This window comes from Arvicola amphibius, chromosome 2, assembly GCF_903992535.2.
Source record: "Arvicola amphibius chromosome 2, mArvAmp1.2, whole genome shotgun sequence".
NCBI lineage: Eukaryota > Metazoa > Chordata > Mammalia > Rodentia > Cricetidae > Arvicola > Arvicola amphibius.
Genome location: NC_052048.2, coordinates 63998657 through 64022622, shown reverse-complemented (window position 1 = coordinate 64022622; position 23966 = coordinate 63998657). Strand labels below are relative to the sequence as shown.

At 39.6% G+C, this 23966-nt stretch overlaps 1 protein-coding gene across 4 annotated transcripts in view; it reads right to left on the bottom strand.

Moving 5' to 3' along the window:
* Positions 1-23966, bottom strand: part of Alms1 (ALMS1 centrosome and basal body associated protein) — a 122373-nt gene that overhangs the window by 59470 nt on the left and 38937 nt on the right. For all 4 annotated transcript variants that reach the window (XM_038318483.1, XM_038318486.1, XM_038318484.1 and 1 more), the window contains 4 exons: positions 20858-20988; positions 16086-20415; positions 14835-14968; positions 8126-9924 (listed from right to left, as the gene is read on the bottom strand). In XM_038318483.1, the coding sequence (XP_038174411.1) occupies positions 8126-9924; positions 14835-14968; positions 16086-20415; positions 20858-20988 (6394 nt within the window). The remainder of the gene's footprint in view (positions 1-8125; positions 9925-14834; positions 14969-16085; positions 20416-20857; positions 20989-23966) is intronic.

Genomic DNA, 23966 nt, shown 5'->3' with positions numbered 1-23966 from the left:
ATGGTATAAATGAAGAGTATTTCAAAAATGTGTGTAATTTTATATATGTACATAAAAATCTACATTGACTGCATACATTTATATTGTTTTATATTATACATAATACACACAAACCCATAAGAAATGTTATCCGTTCAAAAGAGTAAAAGTCTAGTAGAACAGATATGTACGACAAAAGCATACACAGAAGTGGATAGTGTGTACAATGAAGAGTACTAACCCAAGGTAAATTATAAAGTCAAGAAAATATTTCATTTTGTTTGTTTGGGTGTTTTGCCTGCATGCATGTTTGTGCATATGAATGTAGCAGCTGTGGAGGCCAGAAGAGGACATTAGAGTCCCTGAGACTGGAGTTATGGATAGTTCTGAGCTGCTACATAGGTACTGGGATTTGAATCTGGGATTTTTAGAACAATCATTTCTCTAACTGCTGAGCCATCTCCCCAACCCCAGGAAACATAATCTTTACAGTAACAAATATTAGAATAATAGGAAAGGCATATGACAGAAAGCCAGTAGAGGAGAAAATGTGGAATAAAAATAATTAAAAGACAAATAAGGAAAAACAAATAGTAATAACTACCTCAACCATATGAAGTCAAAACAAACCAAACACCAATTAAAAGATAAAAAGTAGCAGAGATTTAAATGAGTAACATTCAACTACATTCTACTCAGAAGTGACAGGCTTTTTTTCTTTGGCTTGAATTTATGTCACTGAGCTTGATCTTGAACTTCTGATCCTCCTGCCTCTACTTCCTTATGCTGGGGTAATAGATGTGTGGCACCACGGTTGGTGAACAGTGAAATACAGTGATATATTGCCATAGGTAGGAATAAGGTGAAGGAAAGGGAAAAGATATACCAGGCATATATAACCAAATACAGCTTTCTCTTCCCTTCCCTTCCCCTTTCCTTTCCTGATTATTAAGGTCATTGGGTGATCAGAACAATGTGATCACCAGCAAGACGTGGGGTGATAAATGCCTACAACAAAATGCCAAGAGCACCTCAGGATGAGGAAGATGGGTGTAAAGGAGAAGTCTAGCAAAGGGCAGAAGAAGCCAAGCAGGGCCAGAGGAGAACCCCTATGGAGATGTGGTCCTCTGGCTTTAACAGGACCTGACTGAGGAGCTGAGGAGCTTCCACAGAGGTGGGGACAGCCTGATAATGTGTTGTCAGGACATACAAGAAATGAGTTGGTTGTTTCTAAGCCTTTTGGTTAAGATCAAGCTTAGAAATGGGTTTGTGTGTGTGTGTGTGTGTGTGTGTGTGTGGACACAGTGGTAGAGCTAGAGCAATTAAGGAAAATATTTTATATACAGGATGGCTTGGGAAATAAAACGCCAAACAGGATCTGACGGACCATGGTGCCACGGTCTAAACAGGTTGGGAGATAGCTTGGCTTAGAATTAAAAAATCACAATGAAGATGTCGATTTGTGGTAGCTAGCATCTGGAGTCAGATTCTGAACAGGACAAAGATGGCTAAGTAGAGGGGAGCCTAACAAGCAATGTCACAAGCCTGGGCAAAATGAGGGAGACATTACATGCAGATAGTCAAGCATAGGGATTCAAGCCCTAGTAGGGAGTCACTCTGAGGAGACAAAAGCATTTTAGGGACACCATGGGGGTGGTATGCAAGCTGAAAGGTAGTCTAATATAATCAATGAAAGTCCAAACGAGATGAGAAGAGCATGCTCACTCTGAACGGTAACCACAATGTAGAATCAACATTCCGTACTGAGTGAGGGAAAGACTGACAGAAGAATGAAGAATGACAGGTAGTTGCAGAGCGGTTGACTGATCAGAAAAGGGAAAGCACAAACCATACTAGAGATGAAGTTCCAATCTGGCCATCTCTGTCTCTCTACAAACGTGTTCTCTCCTACTCCATAGAAAACTCAAAGGAAGGAAAAGGGGGTAGGGAAGCAGACTCTCAACTATCTCCTGTCTTGGGGGTACAGATGATAGACAAAGGTCTGACTTTCAGAAAAGGAGACCTGACCAATTAAGTTCAATTCATTATGTAATAACTAGCTCACTGGAGTAATAAAGACCTCTGCTTTAAAGATCATAGCTAAACTACTAGAAGCATTTATATAGATTCAAATGAGGTTACCTGTGCTGCCATTCAAAAGGACAATACGAGGTGAGCCATGCTGCCTAGAGAGGTTGAAAGCAGAGACTGCAGAATTATTTTAGTTGTCATTAACAATCAAGTAAGGACTCGGAGTGTAGCTCAGTGGTGGAGCACTTGCCTAGCACACGGCCCTGGGTTTGATTCCTATCACTATGAAAGGAGGGGAAGCACTGCTTGCACATGATTAGGGACACTAAAAATCACCTGAAGTCAGGGCTGGAAAGACAGTTTAATGGTTAAGAGCCTAGCTATTTTTGCAATTGAACCAAGTGTGCCATGAACTCTGGCCGTTGCTGCTGCTTTGCTCTTTCATTTTTATTCAAAATATACACAGACTATCAGATAAGCACAAAATAAGCCAAGAAAACTGAATGTGGTGGCCCAGGCCTATAATTCTAGCATCCAAGAGTCCAAGTAGGATTGTCATGAATTCAAAGCCATTTTTTTTTTCAAAAGCCAAGGTTCAATTCCCAGCACCCACATGGTAACTCCTGTCCCAGGATCCGAAGCCCTCTTCTGACCTTCACAGGCACCAGGCATACATGTGGCAAACAGATATACATGCAGACAAAACATTCACACACAATAAATAAAAATATTTAAACAAAAGTCACCTGAGGTCATAAGCCTATTTGAGACTACATGTAAAGAGATAACTTTAGCCGGGCGGTGGTGGCGCACGCCTTTAATCCCAGCACTCGGGAGGCAGAGGCAGGCGGATCTCTGTGAGTTCGAGACCAGCCTGGTCTACAAGAGCTAGTTCCAGGACAGGCTCCAAAGCCACAGAGAAACCCTGTCTCGAAAAACCAAAAAAAAAAAAAAAAAAAAAAAGAGATAACTTTATTGACAGCACGTTAAAATATTTGAGATGTATTAGTTTAAATAGAACACAGTATTATTAATTTTTGTTAAAAGAAGGCTGGGGAGTGTTGGTCACTGGTTCACTGGTAAAGTGCTTGCTTAGAATGACCAAGGCTTTTAGTTCAACCTCAGACATTAAGAACAGGAAAAGAAGGGAGAGAGGGAGAGAACAGCCAATCTGAACAGCAGACCCAGGAACGGGTCACTGGGTAGAGCTAAGGAGGCTGGGAGGGGAGAGAGAACACAGAATGGCAGCACAGGGGACCACATTTTCACTTTTGTAGAATGTAGATGGTAGTTACAGAAATCTGTACATGTGAACAAATTGCATAGATTTAAACACATATACCTTAAGCAAAACAAAACACTGAGTACTTTTTTTAAAAGGCAAGATCTGGTTAAGGTCTGCAGTCTGATAAATGTATTTGGTTATGTCAGTTACTGGTTTGATAATACTCTTCACTTATGAAAGATACTACCAGCAGGAAAACTGAGTAACGGATACTTAGGACAGTTCAGAACTTTTTTTTTAAAAAAAAAATCTACTTATTATTTATTTTGGTTTCTTTTAAAGACTTTTACTCTGTAACTCAGTACACAAAAAAAAATTGGCTTTGAATTCATGACAATCCTACTTGGACTCTTGGATGCTAGAATTATAGGCCTGGGCCACCACATTCAGTTTTCTTGGCTTATTTTGTGCTTATCTGATAGTCTGTGTATATTTTGAATAAAAATGAAAGAGCAAAGCAGCAGCAACGGCCAGAGTTCATGGCACACACTGGTCACCCCACTGGGAGGCACATGATTATAAGTGTGAACTGGCCTTTACTACAAAGATCCTACACCAAGAACAAAAATGGGCCAGGAGTAGTGGTGCACACCTCTAATTCCAGCTCTCTGGAGGCAGAGGCAGAGGCAGAGGCCTCTATGGGCTAAAGACCAGCCCGGTCTACATAGTAAACTCTAGAACAGTCAGAGCTGCACAGTGAGAACTTGTCTCAAAATAAAAGCAGAAGAAAATAAAAATAAAAATAGTAAATTATAAACCACTCAGTAAGAAAACATGATTCATTATAGGTATAAATAATAAACTAAATTTGCTAAACAGTAAAGTATTTACATAATTTCAAAATAACTCACATAAAATATTCAGTTACATAGGAGGAAAGAGTAACTTTACAATGGTAACATGTAACTACCATAACCTTACTAAGCAATTAAAGTGATGGTTTCCAACCATGGGACAAATCAAAACTGTGCAACATGATAGGGTGTAATAAAGAAGGTCAATATAATTTGTGTGACATAAATAACAGACATGCAATTATGGTAAAACTCAAACTTTTCACAAAATAATTGTTTTATAAAATCTTCAAAGTGTCAAGGTGATGAACATCAAGAAAGTACTGAAGCTGGATGTGGTAGAGCAGGCCTTTAATCCCAACACTGGGGAGGCAGAGGCAGACAGATCTCTGTGTGTCACAGGCCAGCTTGGTCTACGGAGTCGGTTTCAGGTCAGCCTGGGCTATTATTTAGAGAGGCCCTGTCTCAAAATACTCAAAAACAAAAGAAACCACTGAAGAAACCACTTCAAAGGAAAAATATTAAACATGTATAATAACTAATACAATATGCAATTCTGAATTGTTTGCTTTGCTATAAAAGACACTAGGAGAAATAGACACCTGTAATGAAGCAATATCAATTTCCTGACCTGATGTTTTCATGTTGTTACTAGGAGAACTTTTAGGAAACAGGAAAGCTTTTCGTCTTAAATAGTCATTCAGAGAGGAACTGCGGGCAGAGGGAGGGGGGAAGGGAAGGAGGGACTAGGCAGCTTCAGCAGCAATTTGGGATAGTTGCAAGGTCAGTGGTTAGAACACCTGCAGTTAGTGATAAGCAAGGAACAAAGGGGCACTCTATGGTGCTTTTCCGACCTTGAGTCTCTAAGATTAACACTCAATGTTTCAGTTAACTTTAAGTTTTCTGTCTCAAGGTTTACTTCAAGGCCCTGTGAGAAAGGAGAGGCCTGAAATGGCCCTTGACACCTGACCTGATGTTTTCGTTGTTGTTATGTAGGAGAACTTTTAGGAAATAGGAATGTGCCATACTGAGCGATGGGGCAGGTCATTAACTCCTTCCCAAAAGACAAAGCAGAACTTACTCCAAAAGAATTCAAAATAAAATCAAAGAAAGGAGAAACATAAGAAAATCATACCTGAAAGTGTGACTACATGTTACCATGTAAAATGCTCCCCTTTTATGCTGATTAACAAGCAGCCAAACACAGTAAAAGGAAAGATTCAACAGCACACCTGACCAGATTGTTCTCCATCCCACACACATCTTTCAACCACAAATTGGTCAAAATAAAAATATCACTGAGCAATTCTTATTGCCTAAATATAGTGAAATCATTAAAAGTAATCACCGTGGCCACAATGCAGTTAAGAAACACACAGCACTAGTCAATGGGACAAGGAAAAAAACCTGAAAACTACATAAAAACTCTATAAACATATTAGAAAAAAGCTAAAAATTAACTAAAAAGGATGAATGCAGTTAAAAATAAACATTTACTTTCAAGAAGGTAGAAAGACAAATATGCAAAATAAAAGATAAAAGTAGAAATTAACAAAAGTGAAAACACACAATACAGAGGCTTACCAAAACCCATATTTTAAAAGCTTAACAAGAATGATCAGATTACCAATATCAGAAATAAAAACCTAATGCCACAAGTTTACCACCATGACAACTTAAAATAAGACAAAATTTTTAAAAAGTATTTTTTCAAAACTGACACCAGAAAAAAATCATTATACAATCATATGCATTAAATAAGTTGAACCAGTAATAAAAACTCCCATCTATGACAATTTCATTGATGAATTCTACTAACTGTACAAACCTATCTCCAAATCTTGACAGATTACCAATACTTTCAGGAAGTCAGTTCAAGCCTGGAAGATTACAAGTGAATACTTCTCATGAGCACAGCTGAAAAAAATCTTTAAATATCAGGCAACTATATCAATATAGGATATAATAAATTAAGGATATAGATAGTAATCTCTACAACCACAATAATGGATTCCCTTCATTTCTGGTGTTCAATCACCAACTTCTTTTTAAGATTTTCCCTTCCTTCCCCACTTTGATTCCTTAGCTGGAGAGGTTGGCAAGAAAGTCTATGCTTCCTTTGGTGCCAGCAGGAAGCTTAAGCCCTCCATGCCTGTCTTCTGCTCCAGCTACCATTAGCCCAACTCACCTTGTATGCTTTGTTCAAGCTAGTCCAGACCTATTAGGGCCAGACCTTCCTGAGATATTTTTGTGTGAATGATAAGCTTCCTTTCAAACTCTCTTGGTGTGATGAGAACAGAATTTTAAGTATGAATCCGTCTTGCTACTGCCAGATACTGTGATCCATGTATGTCTCTCCTAGGGTCCTCTTTGTTGTCTAGGTTCTCTGGGGTTGTGGAATGTAGGTTGGTTTTTCTTTGCTTTATGTCTGAAAGCTACTTATGAGTGAATACATATTTGTCTTTCTGGTTTTTTCTAGATCCATGCACCAAATCCAGTTCTTAATCACTTCAGCTTTGTAAAGGGCTTTGAGCTTCTCAACCCTTTCCTTCTACATCTTCTCAGAAGTGTGAATTAAAATTAAATTGAAAAAAAATGTAGATGAAAGAAAGTTCATCCACAAGAAATGTTAAGAAATGTTCAAGAATGTGTAAGACCCAACTATGCAGGGAAGTGAGTTCCCGCTTTGCTTCAATAAGCTGTTACTGCACCATCTTCTCCCACCAGCACCATTTTGCACAAGGGACAATGCCTTGGTTTCCCAGTCAATCACAGAATCAAGTTGTCATGAAAACTAAATAAGACTGTATATTAATGTCACTTATGCCAGTAGATTTTGAATAAACATTTCCCTTTCCTCCTTGGGTTTTCCACTGTAGTATGCTACCTTCTCAACCATTAACACAAAATTGTTAGCCATAAAGACTTATGAAGAAGCCAGGCGGTGGTGGCGCACGCCTTTAATCCCAGTACTCGGGAGGCAGAGGCAGGCAGATCTCTTGTGAGTTCGAGACCAGCCTGGTCTACAAGAGCTGGCTCCAGGACAGGCTCTAAAGCTGCAGAGAAACTCTGTCTCGAAAAAAAAGATTTATGAAGAAAAAACTAAATCAGTGATGAATTACTAATATTAAGCTGAGTAAGACAAACCTAATTAACCTGCCCAGAATTGAGTTTCCATTCCTATAACACAAGGTAAGAGAAACTTCACATCCAGAAACATGATTTTTTTTTTAACTGTTGGGTTGGCTAAAGTGCTTATATGCTAGGTGACTAAATACTATAAAGTCGTAAGCCATTTTTTAAAAAAATCTCTTGTAAGAACTAAATATAATAGAGAACTCATAGCTAGAAAGGGAGAAGAGAAATACAAGCAAAGAGAGCATGCAAGCAGAAATATGGTTAGTCATGACTGTAAACCTGACTGGATTGAGAAATGACTGGATATGCCTGAGGGTATTTGCAGAACTAACTAGATCATGACAACTCTGATCTAGGAATAGTTCAAACTACTGATGGACTCAAAATATGAACAGACTACTGTGAGATGGCAGCACTGTCCAGCGTGGACAACAGTTGGAGAAATTACATCACTGGGGGCATTTTCTTGGCGGCTCCTCCACCTCATCCCCTTATGCCATCTATGATGATGAAACAAGCAAACATCAGCTGCCCCCTCTAAAACCATGACCAAAATAAATCTTTTCCCACTTATGTTACAACCGCCCAGGAAATCATCAGCGCATCTCCAACATAAAAATATGTCAATTGTACCAACGGATAACCAAAGTTTTTTTTCAAAGTTTTAGATTTCTATCTGATGTCAAATCTTGCAAAATGCTCTTCCCATGTTACTTCACATGTTCACTTACTTACATACCTCTTAAAAAAGACTTCTATCAGACCAGTTAGTTTCAATCTTCTGTAAAGAAATCACACTGCTCTCTGCCCTCAGTCCCACCCCACAGTCTTTCCATTTACTTATTTTAAATCCTTTGTTATACATTCCATCAGTTTGCCTCTTATTACAGCAACTCACCCATCTGCAGATACTGGAGTCCCCTCTGGTTTGGAATATCCTTCCAAATCTGAAATGTTCACTTGTGTTTGCCTTGACGTTACTATCTGGCTATTCTGAGTAGGTTTGGTTTTCAAGTCCTGAGAAATAGTCTCACTATCTGGAAGAGAAGACTGTGCAACTTGCAAGTCCAGTGGAGAGTTATGTCCTAGAAAACCTAAAGATTCTTGATCCTGTGCTACAGGTTTACAGGTCAGTAATTTGGAGGTTGGTTCCAATGACCTAGAAGATACAGTTCGAAGATCAAAGTCAAACACACTATTAATTTTTGTTTTAGAAGCAGGATCCAATGAATGAAACCTTTCATCTAAGGTTCCACTATCAAACTTGGAAGAAGTCTTGGGACAAAGAGTTATATGAAGACATGAAAGTGCTTTCCTATTTGGAGGTGGAATAGATGCAGATGTACAGTGGTCAGGGGCTGACTGGGAGATCAAATTACTGACCTTGGCTTCAACATTTATCGTATTAGTAAACTGTGACTGGGGTATATGCTGAGTCTTTTCTCCTACCCAATCCTGACCTTGAGAAAGAGGAAACTGCTGTTTTCTCATGTGGTGATCTACAGCTGGGGATTTGCATTCCTGCTCATCAAGAAAATCGGGAGAAGGAAGATCTGCAATTATATAATCCTGGCACTTAGCAAAGAAAGAATGGTCTTCTCTGTTTTCACGATCTACATGTGGGGCTTGGCTTTGCTCAAAGAGTTCTCTCTTTTCAAGAAAAATGCAAGAAGCAATGTCTGGACAAAATGGAGAAGAGTATTTCCTCATCTGGTGATCTGTATGTGGAGTGTGGCTTTGTTCAAAGAGCTCTCGTTGTTCAAGGAAAATGCAAGAAGGTAGACCAGGATCTACAGTTACGTTCTTCTCTTTTACATCGGGTGTAGTATTTAGTTCATCTGGGTTAAAAATGGTATCCTTACCAGAAAACTGAATTCCCTTGAAAGTGCTATAATTTGGACTGACACTGGGTTCAGAAGGTCTGGCTTTAAACTCTGATCTTTCTAAGAGTTTTTGTTTTTGATGAGAATGCTGAAAATCAAGAGGTAATTTTTGCCTTTGCTTACTACCTTCCGCTAAAACCGTCACTGGTGAATGACTATGCCTTTTAAGTGATGAAGGGGAAGAGGTTTTCTGTTTACGATCTCTAAGAGAAATCTGTTCTTCAGAGATATGAGACTTAAACACTCCTAAAGAGGGTCCAGTATACTGGCTACCTTCAGTAACACCAACCTTAAAAACAGAGGAATCAGAAATGTACTTAGAGTGTTGGTGAGAAGAAAAAGTGAGGGAGGTAGAGCACTGCTCCGTGGGCTCAGGGGGCAGTGTTTGTGATGAGGAAAGAAAATCCATTTCTTTAGCTGGCACACAAGTAGGCTCTACTAATCCCAATGGCTGAGGGTCCATGTTTGCATGGAATGGCATTCCAACACCCTTGCTAATTTTGATGTCATCAGGTGCAAGTTTTTGAACTGGGGGATGACTCTGTAACTGAAAGGAATTCCAAACTTTGAAACGGGTATTGCTCTGATCTATCGATCTGGAAAGGTTGATGTGCCTGCCTCTCCTTGATGATGGGCTCCGTTGTCCTCTAATCAAATCTGAAGGTTCAACAGGTCGGAAAACACCATGGCGGCTGTCTGGTTGTGGTCGCTCAGCAGTAAGAGTTCTAAAACATCCTTTTTCATGACTCTCAATAACAATGTGACTGCATACAGCTTCGGGCACACATCCTATTCCCCGTGGACTCTGCAAACCCTAGAAGATATAAAACGGTTCCTACTTAAAGTAGCCCAAAGTTATATACCGATGAGTTTCATATCCAAGCTAAAAATGACCATGAAGGTCATCTTATTTGTCTACAAGACAGGTCAAAGGATCAGCAAGAAAAATGAAACTTTACAGGATAAAATAGCTCATGATAATGAAGAGGACTTAGGAAACTCTTTGAAAGTTGTTCTTCTTGGGGCTCAGTGGTTAAGAGCACTAGCTGTTCTTCCAGAGGACCCATGTTCAGTTCCAAACACCCACATCAGGCTGGTCACAACTATCTGTAATTTCAGCTCTGGGGATTCAATGCCTCCTACATGCACACACACACACACACACACACACACACACTTATACACTGTTAAAAAATACTAAATATATTGGGGTGTAGCAGTGCATGCCTTTAATTCCAGCACTTGGGAGGCAGAGGAATCTCTGAGTTCGAGGCCATTCTACTCTACAGAACAAGTTCCAGGATAGCCAGGGCAATGCAGAAAAACCTGTGTCAAAAAAAATCAGTAACAGTAGAAGTAAATAAGTAAATCTTGAAAAAGAAAACATACACACACACACACACACACACACACACAAAACAAAACAAAACAAAAAGCAAATAACAAAACTCAAAACTCAGCAGTGGGACTGTGAGTGTCAGTGGTAAAGTGTTTCCCTACTGTGTATGATGGTGAGCTTGATTCCCAGCATAATACACATGCAAACAAACAAACAACAAAAAATAGATGTCAATAAACAGGACATAAAAAGATGAGAGAAATAAAAAAATGAAAAGAATGTTCAACACATGGGCTGGAGAGATGGCTCAGAGGTTAAGAGCACTGACTGCTCTTCTGGGGTCTTGAGTTCAATTCCCAGCAACCGCATGATGCCTCACACCCATCTATAATGAGATCTGGTTCCCAGACCACTGTATACATAATAAATTAATTAATTAATTAATTAAAAAAAAAGAATGTTCAACATCAAAAAAAATTAGGAAAACGTAAACTACAACTACAATAAATACTTAGGAGCCAAGGGCAGGCAGATCTCTGCAAGTTCAAGGCTGGCCTCACTGTTCCAGGAGAGCCAGAGCTACTTCTTAGTGAAACCATGTCTCCAAACAAACAAACAAAAACACAACACAGTGTCTTTCTAGGGGCTGGAGAGATGGTTCAGTGGTTAAGAGCACTTACTGCTCTTGCAAAGGGCCCAAACTCAGTTCCCAGCAACCATTATTAGTCCAGCTCCAGGGGATACAATACCCCCAAGCTTCCATGGGCACTTGCATGTACACATAAATATGCATGCACACTCACATGCACATAAACAAAAACTGTGTGTGTGTGTGTGTGTGTGTGTGTGTGTGTGTGTACTGTATCTTACATTTCCTGACAAACCTAACAGAATAGCTAAAAAAAAATACCAAATGCTGTTGAGGATACGGATAAGTGAATCACTTATCTTTAAACAATATGGCCACCAAAAAACCCAAATTGAACTCCTGGACACTGACACCACAGAAACAAGTGCATGTTCCCACACAAAGCAACATGAATGCTAGGCAACCTTTGTTTATAAAGCCCAAGATCGAAAAACCACTAAAATGTTCTCTTTTTTAAAATAATTATTTATTTATTATTATTTTATGTATATTGATGTTTTGCCTCCATGTATGTCTGCGTGAGGGTGTTGGATCACTTGGAACTGGAGTTACAGACAGTTGTAAGCTGTCATCATGTGGATGAGGGAAATTGAACCCGGGTCCTCTGGAAGAAAATCCAATGATCTTAACTGCTGAGTCATCTCTCCAACCCCCTAAAATGTTCTTCAAGGCAAATATTTAAACATACTGTGGGGCATCCAGAGCAATCAAAGGGAAAGTTATTGATAAAAGTAATACCTCCCTAACTTTCTAAAGAATTATTCTTTATTCAAATATTTCAGTTATTCTGAATGAAAAAGGCCAATACAAAAATGACTTCATTTTTATGACATTCTTGATATTACAAAATATAAAAATAGGGACTAGTCTAGTGGTTGATAAGTGTTACAGAAGAGGTAGCTATGACAGGGTAGCCTTAGCTAGTTTAGTTTTCAGTATCCTGACTGTATTAAAGTCAATGTCATAGCTAGAATCATTAAAAATTTGCAAAACATTGGCTGGGCACAGAGGTGCATGCCTTTAATCCCAGAACTTGAGAGACAGAGACAGGCAGAGACAGACAGGCAGATCTCTGTGAGTCTATAGTGTAAATTCCAAGAACAACCAGATCCTGTCTTAAACCAAAGGCTTTGCAAGATATGATCACTGAAGAAGCTGGGAAGCAGGACACATACCACATACCCTCTCTTCAGACCACTTTTTATAGCTGCATGTGATACAATTTAAAACATTTGACTTAAAAAAAAAATCAAGTATACCAAGTTGCCATTTTTTAATCTGACACATCACTAGGAAATCCAAGTTTCCTCCAGTTTAAAACTGGAAGGGATTAGATTGATACTTACCTAAACTATGTTTCTAGCTCTGTAGCCTACTTTCTCCTGTGACTTCTATGAACCACTCCATGGCCTACCTTTCCTGTAGCATCTTTCAAGTTTTAATAAATCAAATTTTAAATGATCTTCCCACTTTAAAACTTTTTAAATTTTGGGATGGCAAGATGACCCAGTATGTAGACGCTTACTTTTAAGCCTGACTAAGTTCAATCCCCAGAATTCACATGGTGGGAGAAAGAATACACTTTTGCAAGTTGTCCTCTGACCTTGGTGTGGTACCCTCCCCACAAAATGAATATATGCAATTTTTTTCTAAATTCTTATTGCTTTAGTTGTGTGGAAGGTCCTTCTATCTATGTGTTGCTTTCATTGGTTAATGAATAAAGAAACTGTGATGGAGGATTGTCATTGGCTAATAAACAAACTGCCTTGGCCAGCCCTTAGGTGGGTGGAGTAGACAGAACAGGAAGAAGGAAGTGAGGTAGATGGCTCAGTCAGATGCCATGCCTCTCCTAAGTTAATAAATCGCCATGCCTCTGCTCTCTGGAGCAGACTGCCCTGCCTCTCCTCAGGGAGAGAGATGCAATGGAGCCAGCCGTTAAGACATGCTGAATCTTTCCCAGTAAGACACCACTTTGTGGTGCTACACAGATTATTAGATATGGGTTAGTCAAGATGTGAGTAAGAGGCTGAAAATAATGGGCCAGGCAGTGTTTAAAAGAATACAATTTGTGTGTTGATATTTCCGGTGTAAAGCTAACCATGTGGGATCCAGGCAGGACGAAAAGCAGGCCCGCAGCTCCCCGCTACAAAACTGCCTTGGCCTGTTGATAGGCCAGAACTTAGGTGGGGGGGAGAGACTGTACTGAATGCTGGGAGAAGGAAGGCAGAGTCAGACATGCCAAAACTTTGCTGGTAGGCCACGACCTTGTGGTGATATACAGATTAATAAAAATGGGTTAAATTAAGATGTAAGAATTAGCCAATAAGAAACTAGAGCTAATGGGCCAAACAGTGATTTAACTAATACAGTTTCTGTGTGACTATTTTGGTTCTGGGCAGCCGGGATGAACAAGCAGCCCTCCTCCAACACTTTAGTATCTGTCAAACATTATTTTTAAACAACTTTTCCTAAAATATTACAATAAGTCAACATATTAATAGGTATGTAAGAGGATCTCTTTTAAAAGGCTTAAAAAGTTAATAGCCAAGACATGGTATCAAACTAAGTGTCCAATAGGGATGATGGAGAAAACAATGTGGAATATGTACAAAATGGAACCTTACCACTCAAAGAATGGATACATATGCAGATTCTTTTCTTATATGAATATGAGTGTTTTGCCTGCATGTATATAGGCATACCATATGTATGCCTGGTGACTTGAGGCCAGAAGACAGTGTCAGACCCCTTGGATCTGGAGTTACAGAGAGTTGTAAACTATAGTGTGGGTGCTGGGAAATGAGCCCTGGTCCTCTTCAAGGATAACAACAAATGCTCTCCACCACTGAGGCATTTCTCCAGGCCCACATCATGCTGACTCTTAATTCAAACACACACTGAAGAGCAGAGAGTCAATGCAAGTCAGGGTAAGAAATAAAGACAAAACTAGGAAAGGTGACCCAAAACATTTCAATGGCATTTGTCAGGGGTGGGAAGGTGTTGGTTTAGTTCAGTTTTTGAGAAACAATCTTGCTAAATAACCTTGAACTTGCCATCTCTGGCCTTAGCTTCCCCAATACTGGGGGTTAAAGTACACATGCCCAGCTCAAATGGCATCTGTTAATGTTCTATTTCGAGTGTTGGACTGTAAACACAGGAATAAACTTCTCTTTAGATAAGTGCTTCTGTTCAAAAAACAGTTCACTAACGAAAAAAATAAATACTTAAAAAGAAAGCTGTTTTAGATAAAAACTAACTTTATTTTTAAACATAATATATACTTTTGAAACTGAGTTTTCATCTGAATTGCAAGATGTAAAAGAGACATTTAACCTCTCAGTTGTAAAAATACACTGGCAAGCTGGGCAATGGTGACACATGCCTTTAATCCTAGTACTCAAGAGGCAGAGGCAGGTGAATCTCTGAGTTCGAGGCCAGTCTGGTCTATAGAGTGAGTTCCAGGACAGTACAGACTTGTCTTGAATAATCAAACAAAACAAAACAATCAAATTAGCAAAACAACTCAATTCTTGTTTTACTGCTATGATAATTTGGAATTAATCAAAACTTACACACACTAGTCCTCCAATCTTAATTTTTAGAGAATTTAAGACTCTAATAAAACTTTATCCCGAAATCACCAGCAGCTCCTCTGGAGTAACTGATGCCAAGGAAGAGCTCGAATCCCTACTGCTCTTTCAGAGTTCCAGCGTTCATTCCTAGATTTCCTCAATACCTCAGACATGTGAGCTGCTCTTCCATGACCAAACAACTTCGCCTTGATCTCTTCTACTTTCCTCCTGTCATCTTCATTTAATTCTGAAATGGAGTATCCATAGTCATGTCCTAAATTAAACTTTAGATTCCAGGCTGGAGAGAAAAAAAAAAATCACAAACAGTTGATATTTAAAAATTGTAAAACTGCTAATTTTTCAATGACTACATGAGCAAAGAAAACCAGCAACATCTGCCCCTTACTGCCCAGCACAAAGCTGAACATGTGGTCTTAAATACGTGACATATCAAGAGCTCTTGTATGTGACATACTAAAGGCTATCTACTCTCCAAAGCAGGGTATTTCTATGTAATCCAAGGTAACCCTGAACTCTGATCTGTGTGCCTCGGCCTCCAAGTGTAGGGATTACAGGTATGTGCCATCACACATGAACTAAAGTCTGAGTTTTGGAAAACATCCTCCACAGACGTACCTTCAAAGAAGCCACTCTTCATTAATCTTAATTTTTCTTCTGATCAGAGAGAGACTCTTTACCTCTCCTCTTAGTATCTGCTATAGTTACTAATGCTTCTATGATACCTAATACTTTAAATTAATAAACAAAACTAGAGACATCTTGACAGAATCAAAATGTACAAGGAAGAGCACAGTCAGTTGACATCAAGATTCCGAGTCAGTCTTGAAGTCAGTGTTTACGAGCTACTTACAAGGTACTACCCAAAACATTTCCTCATGTCTTAAAGATTGTTATGTACATTACAAAGATACTCTCAGATATTAATGAAGTTAATAAATATCCTCTTTTAGACTTCTAACCAAATTTTAGTACTAAAGACCTTGATAAGTGTTTTTCCCATACACCTTAGATCAGCTCCAAAAATTTCATCAGAAAACAAAGAGAAAGCATACATAGTTGCAGGACACAAAATAATTTACAGAAAAGCAAATTGGAGGCATCCGTGTCCCCAAAACAAGGATATTACAATGAAAAAAATTAAGGAAGTTCAAACTACTTTCTCAATGTCCATCTGACATGAAAATCTCCTTATCCTAACACCAGAAGCTCAGACTAGCACTACTGATCCTATAACTTATTTATATCTTTGCTTTTGTTTTCCGGATTTTAGGTAGAAAATATAGTCATTCTATAGTTCTATAAGAAAATAAATTCAGAAATTCCAATGTCTCATTTTAAACTGCTAAGCTGTAATGTTCACAAGCCTGCATGTGCCTGTATAAGTCAGTCCTTACCTTGGGCTCGGACCCGACACTCCTCTTCCTCTGCCTTTTTAAGTATCTGTTTGGCTTGATTCAATGAGGATTCACACTGCAGAAGGTACTTCACATGTGCAGCCAGTGAATCTACACTACCACAGCCATCCTCACTCTCTGACAATCCCTCCTCTTCGCGGCTATCTGTTATGCTTGTCTTGGGTGAAGTATATGGAAAGAAGTTTAGAAAAACATCAGAAACAGACTCGAAAGACTCGGGTAAATTACTGTCCCATGAGCAGCAGCCATCACTTACATCACTGTTCGAGTCACTCTTTACAAATGTCATCATAGGGATAATAATTTTATTCCCAAAGCCTGTACTGCAGCCTTCAGGTTCAGACCTCATTACAGACCTGGAAGCTCCCACCTGCCTGAAAGTTCCATCAAATGCCACTCTCGTGCCTTCTGCTTCCTGTAGAGGACTTCTAATCGTAGTTGAACGAATAAACTGCCAATTTTCAGCACCCCTCTGGCACCTGAAATTTGTCTGTGTGCCAATGTCCTTCTGTACACACTCAATGTGAGGGATCTCCTCTATAAATGGCTCCCTCTGGGTACAAACATCAGTTGTGGAGGGTTCTCTGAAGCAAACCACCTTCTTTGACTGTATAAATGAAACATCGTTAACATCTCTGAAAGGAACCAAAGGAGCAGGGAAATTGCATCGCTTCAGTGCTATATTTTCTGCCTCCATTAAAAGAGTCTGAATTTCTTTAAGAGTTTTAGAACCATGATCTATATCCCGGATTTCCTCACAGCCAACATCACCAAAACCTGAAGATTCTGGTTTACATATGATAACTCCATCATCAACCTGAGAATTAAAAGGCATACTGTTTGCAATGAGAGAACAAGACTCAGGAGAATTCAAATTATCTATCAGCTTTTGGGCATGTTCTGAGACAAGTTGGTGCTTTTCACTGTGTGAATAAGTACCAGGAGAAACTGTAGGTAAATCAGAAATCTGGTCAGCTTGACCAAGACAACTTGAAACCTTCAGAGCATCTTCAGTTAGATGTCTGTCTGGCAGTTCCTGGGGGTATCCACAGGATGTATCCAATTTCTCTCTATGTGAATAAGAACCAGGCAGAGGTACTGGTACACATGTGCTTACAACAGTTGGTTCTGAGACAGTTGAAATCTTCGGAATATCTTCACTTTGATCTCTATCTGTTAACTGCTTTTGAACAAAAATAGCAGGCTTTACTTTCTGAGGACAGGAACCATGAAAAGCTGTTGGTAATGGACTCCTTTGATCATCTGGTCCAATCACAGATGAAACTGCAGGCTTCTCTCTATGTAGGTAGGACCTATGAGTAACTGTTGGCAACTCAACCTTCTGGTCATCCAGCAGATCTGCAGCTGAAATCTTATGTTTCTCCTTATGTGAGCAGAAGCCAGATGAGACTGTGGGTGTCCTATTCTGGCCAGATAGTCCAGGAACAGTTGAAGCCTTCAGAGATTTTTCAGTTAGAACATGATCTGGTGAGGCTTTTTGATAAAAATCACTCAACTTTTCTTTATGTAAGTAGGAACTAGAAGGCCCTGTTGGATTCCCAGGTGTCTGTGCTGTAAGTGTAGAACCAGCTGACACTTTTAGGCCCTCTTCTGTGAGATGACTGACTGGCAACTCCTGTGAAGAGAAAACACTGGCCTCTCTCTGTTTTAAATTTAAAGGTTCTGTTGTTTTCCCAACCTTCTGTTTCATTTGTCCAGGATGAGCAAAACCACCTAAAGCATCCTCACCAGTATTTGGCAATTCCTGTTGATGAAAATCACTGAGCTTCTCTCTACTTGAGAAGGAAACTATTTGTGCCCGAGTCTTCTGATCAGTAGAGTCAGGTCCTACTGCTTTCAAAGGTATTTTAGTAAGATCTGGTGACTCTTGCTGGTAAGAGATGAGGGGCGTTGCATCCTTTGAGTTAGGGCTAGAAGGCACTACTCCAGAATCAGCTAAAATTTGCAAAGCTTCTTCAGTAAGATCTGGCAACTCCTGCTGATAAGAAACACTAGGCGTCTCTCTGTATAAGGGAGTAGAGGGCACTACTTGTATTTCAGGTTTCTGTTCAATAGCTTCAGTACCACCTAAAACTTCCAAAGCTTTTTCACTAAGATCTGGAAACTCTTGCTGGGAAGTAGAAGGCACTGTTGATATCCCAGTCTTCTGGTCAGTTGGTCCAGGAACAACTGAAACTTTGCCAGCATTTTCAGTTAGAGGCCTATCTGGCAACTCTTGGTGGTAAGAAACAGTGGTATTCTCTAGATCTGAGTATGAAGAAGAGGTGATAAAAGGTAGCCCAGCCTTCTGGTCAGCTGGCCCAGAAGAAGGTAAAACATCCAAAGCTTCTTTAGGAAAGTGACCATCTGGCAAGGTCTGTTGGCAGAAAATAATGGATTTCTCTCTAACTGGATAGGAACCTGATGGTCCTGCTGGTGTGCTAGTCTTCTGTTCAGTTAATCCAGAAATCCCTGGAACTTTGAAACACTCTGCAGACAGAGGGTTACCTGACAAGCCAGGCTGGTAAAAAATAATGGACTCCTCTCCAGGGAAGTAAGAACTGGGAGTGACTGCTGGTGCCCTAGTGTTCTGGTCAGGTGGTCCAGGAGCAGGTGAAACCTTCAGAGACTCTCCAGGCAAATGACCACCTGACGGAGCCTGCTGGTAGAAAATCTGAGGCTTCTCTCTTTGTAAGAAGGAAGTACAGGTTACAGTTGGCATAACAATGCTTTGGTCAACTGTACTAGTAGTAGCTGTAGTAGCTGAAGTTTGTAGAGTCTCTCTATATAGAGAACCTGCCAGGGCTGGTTGATAGAAAATACCAAGCCCCTCTTTTTGTGAATAAATAGAGGGCAATGACATTGTTGGGGTCCCTGTCTTCTGGTCTACTGATCCAGTGGTACCCAAGACTTTCCGGGCCTCTTCAGTTAGGTAGCTGTCCGGAAACTTCTGCTGATGAGAGATATTGAGCCTCTCTTGATATGAGTAGGAGGCAGAGGTTATAGTTGATATTCCAGAGAGCTGACTATCTGGAGGGGTTGGCTGGTAGAGCAAAATAGGCTTTTCTCCAATTGATGGAGAAGTAGGGGATACTGTTGACAGATCAGTCTTCTGTACAGCTGGCGTCAGGATCAATGTTTTTGTAGATTTTTCTGTTGAATGACTATCTGGCAACTCCTGCTGATAGAAAACACAGGGAATCTCAACATATGGGTGAGAAATTCCAGACTTCTGGTCAACTGGTCCAGATACAAATGAAACTTTCTGAGTCCCTGCAAGTACATGACTGTTTGGCAACTCTTGGTGGTAAGGAACAGTAGGTTTCTTTGTATGCTGGTAGGAACTAGAAGACACTGTTGGAATGTCGGTCTTCTCATCAGCAGATACAGACTCAGTGGAAACTTTCACACCTTCAGGCAGGTTCTTTGCTCTGTGAGAATAGGAAAAAGGTAATTCTGATAGTAAAGGAGTTTTCTGGTCACCTCGGCCAGGAGTAACAGAAATGGGCAATGCTTCTTCAGTTAGATGACTGTCTGATAATGTCTGCTGGTAGAAAGCTTTAGCTATCTCTTTATGTGGCTGGGAAGCAGAGGTTACTGTTGGGGACCAAGTCTTCTCAGCTGATCCAGAAATAGCTGAACCATCCAGAGGCTCTTTGCCTGGGTAACTTTCTAACAGAGGATACTGATAGAAAATAGCAGGTTTTATTCCCTTTGAGTAGGGACTAGAGTGTACCGTTGACATCTCCGGCTTCTGACCAGCTGGCCTAGGAGCAGATAACACTTTCCAAGTCTCTTCAGTAAAATGCCTATCTGTGGAAGGGCCTACTGCTGCTCCAGTCTTCTGATCAACAGGCCCAGGAGCAACAGAAACTTTCCAAGGCTGGTTCAAATAACTTCCTGGCAAAGCCTGGTAATAGAAAGTATGAGATTTTTCTCCATGCGACAGAGAAGGAAAAGGTGGTACATTCTGGGTAGGTGGTCCAGGAAGAGCTGAACCTCGCACAGTCTCTTCACTTAAATGACTCTTTGGCATTTGTTGGTAGAAAACATTAGGTCCTTCATATATGTAGGAAGTAGGGAGTGGAGCTGGACTATCAAACTTCTGGTCAGTAGGCCTTGGAGCAGCTGTAGTTTTCATAATGTCTTCAGGTAAATGACCACCTGTTAGGGCTTGTTGATAGAAAATGCCAGGCTTCTCTCTTTGTGAAGCAGGGATTGCAGGTGATTTCCCAATACTTGGGGTAACTAATCCAAAATGAGCTGAAGTTTGGGGAGCCTCTTCAGATAGACGGCCTTCAGGTACAACCTGTTGATAAAAAATACCAGGCTTTTCAGGCTTTTTTCTATGAGAGTGCAAAATGGAGGATACTACAGGAATCCAGTCTTCTGGTCACCAGCTCAGAGGGAAATGAACCGTTCATGGCCTTCTAAATTGAACAGCTCTCTGGAAATCCCTGCTGGGTTTCTCACTGTATGAGTATAAAGAAGAGGGTACTGCTGTTGTCCCAGTCTTCAGGTTGGTGGGTAACAGCAGAAACTGTTAATGACTGGCCTACTGCATGACCACCTAGAAAAACACTCAACTTTTCCCTATGTGGGTAGGAAGTAGAAGGTGCTGACAATACCTTCTGGTCAGCTAATTCAGAAATATTTGCAATGTTCAGACTCTCTTTAGTGAGATGCATATCTGTCAATACTTTCTTGTTTACAATATAAGCGTGGTGATCAACAGCATTCAGAGAACTTACAGCAAACTGAGATAAATCCTCAAGGGACAAAGGTGAGTGTGTTCCAATGTCTGAATCTCCAAGAGTGTTAGTGATATCTGGTTTCAACTTGGATTGAGTAATTGCAACTTTGCCTCCTTTAGAAGTGTCTCCTTTAAAAACAAACAAAAAAGGAAAATAAAAAATACAATGATTTGTTAATGTTATATAAATACATATTTTTTCAATTAATTTTTTTCTTTTGACAATGAGAGATGAGTCAGCAGATAAAACACTACTGAGCAAGCCTGACAACCTGGACTCAGTCCCTGAAACTCATGTGAAGATGGCAGGAGAGAACTAACAAAGTCTTTCTGAGCTCTACTCACGTGCCGGAGTCCACACACACACACACACACACACACACACACACACACACACACACTAAAAAAATTTTGAAACTTTAAAAATTCCTTTCTTTGTACACAAATATAAATTAAGAAAGGAAGCTTTATTACTTCAGGCCTTTAAAACTTTAGAATTCTATAGAAATAACAAATGAAATAGATGTAAAGAAGATATTAACTATAAGGCAAACTAAAGTAAAAATAATTAGCAACAGAATTAATAGCGCAAAAGTAACAGAATATGCATTTACAAATTGTTATATGGGTCTTAAAATTGGGAGTTTTTAAGGATTTTCAACTGAATGTTAGGTCTGGGATTTGATTTCTTCCTACTTTCAATCTAAGAGCCTGCTATTTACTATGAGTGGTGGCAGGAGACATAAGACCCTCAGTAACAGAAAATAAGAAACAAAATTATTATCCATGGTCCAACAAACCACCAGCTTAGTTAGCTTCAATGTTTCTCTGGATAACCCAGGTCTATTCCCAGTACCCACACAGTATCCTAACAACCATCTCTAACTACAGTTCCAGAGGATCTGATGCCCTCTCTTCTAACCTCCATAGGCACCAAGCACACACATGGTAAAACATGCATGCAAACAACACAGTCATACAAATAAAGTAAAATAATCTAAAAAGTAAAAAAATAAATTAAGAAGAGATTTCTCTGGTCCTCAAGTCCAGTGGAGGCATTGAACTACAGAGCAGATGGGCACTATGCATGTATAGATTCAAATTACTTTCTCTAATATTTATTTTCTTAAATAAATGAAACTGTACAAGTCTCTAAGAAGTCTGAACTACATGGCACAGGGAGTTATTAACAGTTTTGATAAGAACCATTCTCCATAAATAAAAGGATTCAAGGTGGGTAGAAAGGGAATGTGGACATCTGAGCAGCACAAGCTAACAAAGCTTTCCGTAATGGCAGACTTGTTCTATTTCAGTCATTTTAAAACAATAATTTTAAATGACGCTTAATCTGTCTGAATAGACATTTAAATACATAACACAAATGTCAAAAGTCTGACAGTTTGCTCAATCATCCAATAATTTACTTAAGAAATATATGTACTATGTGCTCAGACATTGTTCCAAATACAGACTATCAAGCAAGAGACAAACAATCCTACTTCACATACTTTACAAAATAGCAGAAAAATTCACAACAGATAAACTGGCAAAATCATGGTTTGTCAAAAGTAGGCAATAAGATTATTAAATATAACAAATATTATCTATACTTTACATGCAAGAAAGTTTCTTCTCTCCAAAAAAGAACTATATGATCGAGTTTCTAAATGTAGGGCTCTTGCTAACATGCACTCTTGATTCAGCAGGTCTCAAGGTAAAAGCTGAAATTCTATACTTCTACAAGTTCCACAGTGACCCAGTGCTAGAGTACTTCACACCTTTCAATTCTACTTCTGATTTACAGATCCCTTCTACTCCAACTAAATCCCCTTCTCTAAAGCTATTGTTGAACATCAATTGATAACTGAATGTTGAGAGAAAGAGGGTGAGCAATGAGTTGCAAAGACATAGAAGTATCAAGTGTTAACTCTTCGAGAAAACAAAAAGCAAAAGAAAATATGAAATGCAATATAACCTGAGGAGAAAATGTGGGGTATGAATATTTTTCTGAAAAATATTCATGAAGTTAATAAGCTAAAACAGATCAACAAAGCAAAATCTTATTTCCCCCAAAGACTTTCCAATTTATCTAAGTTTTTACTTCCTTTTGACTATTACAAAAAGTATTAACAACACCATGAAGGAAGCAAATGAGATGAGTGGCCAAGGACTGAAGACATAACCCAGACCTCAAAAGATGGAGTGGTTTATATGCGCTAATGAGACCTGGGGAGAAGGGAAAAGATTAGTAAAGGAAACTTGAAGAGGGGGTAAGAGGTAAGCTGCTAAAAGGGCGAGAGACTCGCAGTGTTAAAGAAGAAATTTCCCTCCAGCTCTATGCAAACTTAAAGGCATATACTTCAAAATGTCAGAAGCATCCATGTTCATAAATCTAGTAATTATATTTGGAAATGTTTGTACAGGTAAAGAATTCATGATGACAGATGGCTAATTGACATAACTGTAGGGTGCTTTTTACTCTCTCAACCCTGGGAGAGAGAAATAAACACACCAAGTATTACTACTTAGCTCCTGAATTCACAAAGATCATTTTCAGAACTGGGTTGATTTAAAGTTTTGATTACAGAAAAGAAAGGATATTGCCAGAGGAAAGCCATTAATGGACCATAATTTCCTTCCAATGTGAAAGGTGCACCTAATAGAGATGTGATCGAGACTAGAGAGTCGGTCAAGATTTGCTCAAGAACTCTTCCCAGGAAGCAAATGCTTATTTACCTAGAGGCCTCCTTAGGAGACAGAACAGCATACGAGGACCTCAAGCAGTTTTCAGCCTGAGTTAATAATAAAGCAAGTCCTCATTGCTCACAAACACCACAAGATGCCATCCCAGACTTCCATTCTACAGGTGACTAAGGGCTGCTTACTCATCATTCCAACTCAGTTGCTGGGCGTATTAACACTAACACACCAAAACAGATCGGTACATTTCTGAGGGTTGGAGAGATGGCTCAGTAGTTGCAAGAGCATTTGTTCTTGCAGAGTTCTGGATCTGGGTTCAATTCCCAACAGCAAAATGGCAGCTCAAAACTCCAGTTCCGGGAATCTAACCAGTTCCAAGGAATCTATCATCCTCTTAGCCTTTGAGA